Source organism: Oxyura jamaicensis, chromosome 1 (genome assembly GCF_011077185.1).
Source record: "Oxyura jamaicensis isolate SHBP4307 breed ruddy duck chromosome 1, BPBGC_Ojam_1.0, whole genome shotgun sequence".
Taxonomy (NCBI): domain Eukaryota; kingdom Metazoa; phylum Chordata; class Aves; order Anseriformes; family Anatidae; genus Oxyura; species Oxyura jamaicensis.
The window spans coordinates 196,227,693-196,234,610 of NC_048893.1; the positions used below are offsets into that span (position 1 = coordinate 196,227,693).

The 6,918-nt window shown below is 38.4% G+C and overlaps 1 protein-coding gene across 4 annotated transcripts in view; it reads left to right on the forward strand.

Moving 5' to 3' along the window:
- The window catches only part of GRM5 (glutamate metabotropic receptor 5), a 282,787-nt gene extending 277,583 nt beyond the window's left edge, over positions 1-5,204 (forward strand). For 3 of the 4 annotated variants that reach the window (XM_035329190.1, XM_035329208.1, XM_035329202.1), the window contains one exon: positions 3,010-3,832. In XM_035329190.1, the coding sequence (XP_035185081.1) occupies positions 3,010-3,832 (823 nt within the window). Of the gene's footprint in view, positions 1-3,009 lie in introns of all 4 variants that reach the window. The other variant, XM_035329196.1, reaches the window with a different exon arrangement.
- Positions 5,205-6,918: the final 1,714 nt, after the last annotated feature.

Consider the following 6,918-nt stretch of genomic DNA (forward strand, 5'->3'; position numbering starts at 1 on the left):
GTGAGTGTATCAGTCAAGACTGACCCAAAATCAAACTGGAATTTAGGGGGCTGGTAACAGCTGTACCACTGAATATTTAACTGCTAGCTGGATGCATCCTCAGATTTCATCCTTTTTCTTTCCTCAGGCTCCTCAGCCTCATATCACATGTCCTCCTTAATAAATGTCTCCTGACCAGGGAGGGAATAATATGGTACCTTCACAGCCTCTTACAATCTGATCTTCATTCAGCTGAAAATGTCTATGTGCTTTCATTGTTTAGTTACATGCTTATATCCATAGGATTTGAACTTCCTTACCGAGCAGGTGTCAACCATGGAGGTGTGCTAGAGTACTGTGCTTGTGGTAAGTGGTGTACAGACAAAGTACAGCCTTCTTTGGTCAAGTATTTCTATCTGTATTGGCAAATTCTCCATGTTAATAGAATCTATATTGTCCCTGTGGCAGGCAGATCTGTCACAAATTCCTCTGAGCTCTGCGCTCATCAGGAATTAAGAGATCTCAGGTAGGACACCCAGGACTGAAACTAGGCTCTCTCATACTGTTAGATCAAGATTAAGAGTGCTGGGTGACACAGTCTCCTGGTCAAGCTCAAATTCAGCATGAGTTGGGGGGAAGTCCCATCATCATCATCATAACAGAAATAGTGGCAAGATTTTGCCTCCCAGAGTATCTAAATTTGGGTCCTGCTGCTGGCACTGAACTATCACTGAGCTCAGGACTCAGCATGACCAAGGAGCCAGGGCTCTCAAATGGTTCTGTGCACCTGCTGGGTATCTGTGCTAACAAGAGAATCACACAATCCTCAGAGGCAATGGTTTCTCTCTGAAAGACATTAGCACAAGCTCCTGTTCAGCTCAGAATCACATCCACAGAGATGCAAAGAGTTGAAGTGATTAGTGCTACAGGTTAGATTTTGCTTGTCCCGCTTGCTCTGATTTAGGTACAGAAAAGGGTGTATCATAAGAGTAGCTGCAAGCCATCAGATGTTCTATCTGGCATTTTGGAGGTAGGTGCGTAATAGTTGTTTACAAGTTCCAGAGAACAGCCTAGTGAGGACTGCAATAGAAGGGTGAGCTCTTATATACTCATACAGATTATCTCCCAGTCTAGCCTGTCTTAAAATATCCCCTGGTTTACATTGTGTTTGTCTGCTGGACTTTGTCATGCTGCTTTTGAAGGGGAAAGCTGTTGGCGTACGTTGTGTTACATGACCCATAGTAATTCCATATAATGTAATTGTGGATGTGAACCTACAAGAAGATTTTGTTTATTGTCAGCACACAACCTTTTTTTTAGATGCCTGGAAGAGTTATTATACTGATAGTGCCTCCACATGAAAGCTGGTATAAAGTCATTTGTGTTTAGTAAACTGTGTGTCTTGCAAACTGTTTCACTGCAGGCTATCATGTCTGAGTATATCTATTTCAGGCTAAAAAAGCAAATAAATGAACAACAAATTTGTGACACTTCAACAGGGTCTTCAATTTGCTCATATTTCCAAAAATCCTAAATGGCTGTAGCAAATGTTCTAGAAACCAAAGTGAAATGTTTAAAGTTCTGTTGCATCATATATATAAATCACATTTATCTGTATGTGGAGACTATGTTTTCCCTATTGACATCATTTCAGAGTCATTGTCTGTTTCAGCTAAGAGATATTGCTAATGGTCTTTCTTAATCCAAAAATCTATAGGTTAATGTGTGCATAAGCAATAGCTCTTCAGTCTAAGGATAAAGTAAAAGGAAAGGAATTATTGAATAATGTGTTTTTATAAGCATCATAGCTGGCTTTGCACCATGAGATGTTGCCTTAAGCAGGAAGAGCAGAAAAATAAGCAACTTTGATGAAAAAGACGTCATGATGGATCTGAAGAGAAGTGACCCTAAGAGGACTCATTTTGGAGGAGTGTAGAGTAAAATGTTTATTGTTGTCTCCAAATTCAGGCTACCATGAGAAACTACGTGTATACCTTGATAGTCCATCATGTCTTTCCTTCTTGAAAGACATTCTCTGAGCTGACCTGAAATTAAAAAATTAGCTTCTTCAAAGCTAACCTACCAAGTGGTTAGCCACCAGGTGGCTAACCTACCAAGTATTTTTACCAAGAAGAGGTCAGCCACCAGAAACATTTCTCCACACACAACTAGTATAGCCATTTTCTGAGTATCAGTCTAGTAATTCTAATTTTATAAACAGATTTGCTGCCAGTCGTAACAGACTACACTTCTCCATATCCCAGTCTATAATCCTCGCCCCATACCACAAGCCATGGTCAGCACCCTACACTGAGCTCCTTACCACTGAATGCTCCCTGGCTAGTGTACGTAGTGTACGTAACTGTTCCCTGTAGCCAAGCCAGTCCAAGTCTCCCACCTATTTCCTTCAAGCATTTACCTTTTCCTCACTCTTCCATGCATCCCTCAGTCCCACAGCCCCCCTTCATGACACCAAGGAAAACCACCAAGCTCTTCCTTCCACCAGGACAGGCACCGACCATGCCCCAGGGCCAGCATCAGAGGGGTCAGCAGTGGCTGTAAACTAGCACAGAGTAGTTTGATGCACAAGAGGCCTATGCAATAAGCTGGCCTACTCTGTAATTATTTCCACAACATGTAGGTATAAATTATAGATATAAATATATTGCAATAGGTAGACATAGATATAGATCTAGATAGATATAGATGATATAGATAGATTAAATATAAATATAGATAGATATAGATCTAGATAGATTATACAGATATAGATGGTGTACCTGATATAGGTATAGATTAGATATAGATACAGATAGATATAGATGTACATATAGATGTAGATGTAGGTAGATATAAATATAGATCTAGATTTAGATAGATATTTTATAGATATAGATATGGAGAGATGAAATTAAAATCAGCTTTATAATAAATGTGAACTCTGGGATAACATATATCCATAGTATAGGTACATTGATTATACTTTTAACTTTGATGCAAGTTACCATCTGATCTCATTTCTGTTTACAGCTCTAATGGGAAATCAGTTTCCTGGGCCCAGAATGAGAAAAGCAGCAGAGGAGCACACCTTTGGCAGAGGCTATCAATCCACATCAACAAAAAAGAGAACCCCAATCAAACTGCAGTGATCAAGCCTTTCTCAAAAAGCACAGATAGTAGCCGACACAGTAGCAGTGCTACATTTCCTGAGTCCAGTGCCAAAACGCTTTACGATGTTTCAGAAGCAGAAGAGCAATACCCAGCTCAGTACAGACCACAGACTCCCTCACCTGTCAGCACCGTGAGCCACAGAACTGCCTCTGTTAGCCAAACAGAAGATGATGTCCCTACTTTCCAGTCAGAGCCTCCTCAACGAAGCAGCTCCTCTCAAGGCTCCCTCATGGAGCAGATCAGTAGCGTGGTTACTCGTTTCACAGCCAATATCAGTGAGCTGAATTCTATGATGCTTTCAACAGCCACTCCAGGGACAATGGTGGCCACTCCTCTCTGCTCTTCATACCTGATTCCACGGGAAATCCAGCTTCCTACGACAATGACCACGTTTGCAGAGATTCAGCCGCTTCCTTCCATTGAAGTCAATGGCGCTTCACAGTCAGCCAGGAAACCTTCAAATGGCAGCGTCAAAGAAGGCACCTCAGAGACCCCATCAGCAAAGCAAGACCTTGAGGAGTTGGTAGCTTTAACTCCTCCTTCTCCTTTTAGAGACTCCATTGATTCTGGAAGTGCATCTCCCAGCTCTCCGGTTTCTGAATCAGCTCTCTGTATCCCATCCTCCCCAAAGTATGACACCCTCCTCATCAGAGATTATACTCAAAGTTCTTCTTCGCTGTGAATGTAGTTCAAGAAAACGTTGGATCTCAACAACTACAAGCAAGTAGTGAGGGAACAAGCCGAGCCTTCAAGATCTCCAGTGTTTACTCAGAGTGAGAGGCATTGGGTCATCTTCTGAGAAACAGAGAGGAAGAAGTGGAGTTACTTGATAAGTGGAAACATCAGATTAATGATGCTGTTTTAAAGACAAAATTACTCTTGGCAGATTATCGTGGCCTTAAAAAAACATGGGCTTTTCAGAAACACTGAATCTATTTTTGAGGGCTTATAAGGAGTCTGTTAAATAAGTTACATACCAAGTGCTTTGCTTTAGTATTACAATGAACCGTGTGTACAATATATATGGGGGAGGGGGGAAATTAGATTGTAAACATCTGTACAATGGTTTGTTTGTTTACTCTGATTCCTTACCCAGAAGTGAACCTTGATCTTTTATCAAGAATAGAAGACCAAACATTGAATGTACATTTTCTAACAGACTCAAAGACTCAAATCTGGGACCAACCTGTCAAGCTTACTTTCTTTTCTTTCTTTTTTTTTTTTTTTTTTTTTCTATGAAGATCTCAAAAAGCAGTAATGTATGTTCAATAACTACCAAACATTTTGCTGAAGCATATTGTGTCTGTGATACGTTATACGTGGATAACACTAAGCTGAGGCTTTGCAGTGAGTGACTGCAATATGGAGGGCTTTACAAGTGACTTCTCATCTACACCTTTTGTTTATGAAATTCTCTTCTATCAGTATTGAAAAAAAAATAATAATAATAAAAAAAAATGTTAACATTGGATTCACCTTCACAGCAACAGAACCCAAGGAAGATTTCCTGACTATTTCACCATGTTGCCAACTAATAACGAAGTAGCAAAAAATATTTTCTGGAGTACTGTTTTGTAATTCCCTTATCAGGGCAAGTTGTTGCAGTGAATATTCTCTTTCTAGCAGCATTACCAAGCTATATTATAGCTGCACTCCCTACTGAAATTAATACATTTTTATGGACGTTCTTGTGCTAACATTGCCAGTTAAAACACTTATCCGGGCTCCCATAGTCTTTGCTTGTAAGGAACAGGTAAACACTCTAAGGATTTTCTCCATCTTTTTGAATGACAGAATTCTAAGAGACCAATATGGATTATGATGAATGTTAACTGCCAGTGGAAATGTTGTCATAATCATAATTTATATGCAGAGAAGAAGCCTGTGTCAAAATCTGCTTAGAGCTGGTTTAGCTACTCTTTAATAAGCAACAATTTTAACTTTATTTAGCTGCTGATGCCTTGCAGCTATGAACTGTGACAAAAATAAATAAATAAATAAATAAATTAAAAATAAAGACTTTCAAAGCAATACAGAGTAAAGGTTAAAGCAGAGAAGACCTAATGAGATATGAATGAACAGAGTCCTGTTTTTTCCTATATGAAGGTAGTACAGTTTAGTGCACTTCATACTGTCGTGGCACTTTTTTGATAAGGAAGGGATTTAAATTTTGAATAGAAGCTAAAAAAATTTTGTTATGTGTTGATAAGTAGAACTGGTAAGTCAGGCCCTTAACGCACACTATATTGGCTTCATGACACTACTTCATGACACAACTGTTCTCAGGTGCCAAACTTTTATGGGTTTGTTTTATTTTAACTAAGGATAGTATGAAGTGGTGAATAATGTAGTTCAGTTCATAGTTGAGTTGATACAGCCTTATACAGAAGACAGCTTCATGGAAGGAAGTCTTGAAATAAGGCTTCTTTGTTTCTTTTCAAAATATTTAGAGCTTATCTCTTCAAAAATATTAATCAAAATTCATACACATTTTCTCTCCCCAAGTCCAAAAAAAAAAAAAAAAAACACAAATATTTGAAATATTTGATACAAAAAAAAAAGATAAAAAATATGAAAGCACATTCACATACTGTAGCGACAAACATTTTCTGTTCCTTTTGAAGTTAGTTTCACCATTATGTATTGCACTCCTATTTGCTTCTCAACAACATTTTTTAAAAAAAAGGACTAGATGAAGGAATCCAAGCTAACATCTCAAAGATTACCCTAATACCCTAAGGATTCTGTACATCCTGCACAAGGCAGTGTTGTCCACTATCTAGTGTATGAGCATGTTTATTTTGTCAGGTACAGTCATCTTCTAGCTTTGCCTATAGCATAAACCAGCAGGTCACAACCCAGCTCTATTTGGAAGTCAGGCAGATACAAGTTATGATTGTAGGTCCTTGTTCCTTACCTTATTCTCATTTCCTTGCACAAGTGATTAGCACAGAATCAGTTCTGTGCAGCTGTATAGTTTCCAGACCAGAGCTTGCTTTTACCCTCCTGGTTCAGAGTACTAGCATGTCTCACCATTTGCTAGCTGCCCACATCTTTAGGAGAAAGCATCTTCTTTCATAGGTTACAACCCACATTTAAGGAAAGGACATGCCCAATCAGACTATGTCACAAACATTCTCATACAGGGAGTATAGACCACTTAAATGTTGTTCATGGCAGATTCATATGATAATGTATGTTTCCAATCAGTGCTATATTTTTTTTTGATACATGTGGACCATGATGAGATAATTAATGTGAATTTCAAAGGGATTCTAATTGTACGCATTCTCTTATACTTCAAGCTGTTCACTAATGTCCTTACTACATCCTTCTTCAGCCTGAACATTCCCTAATCTTATAGGTACTCATTTCTGAATTCTCTTTAGTTGGTAGACACTTACCCTGCTAAATGGAAATAAGTGGGCTTCACTGCACTGTGAAATAATGAACAGTGGAAATAAGGATTATACAGAGAGATTTAAAAAATAAAAATTAAAAAAAAAATAATAAAATTAGTAAAAAGGAGTGAGAAATAGAAGCTGTCAAACCATGACACAGCATAAATATACCTCTTATGCTACCAAATTGCAGTTCTGCACAATCCTGCACATAGCTATTGCTCAGAGATTCTTGACAACTTTTGTCTGTAATGCCAAGAAGATATATTTATGCATGTATGTGTGCATATATTTATACATACACACATACAAAACACTTAATCTAATGTCTGAGTACATATTTTCAGAGGCTAGAACCCTAGTGTTA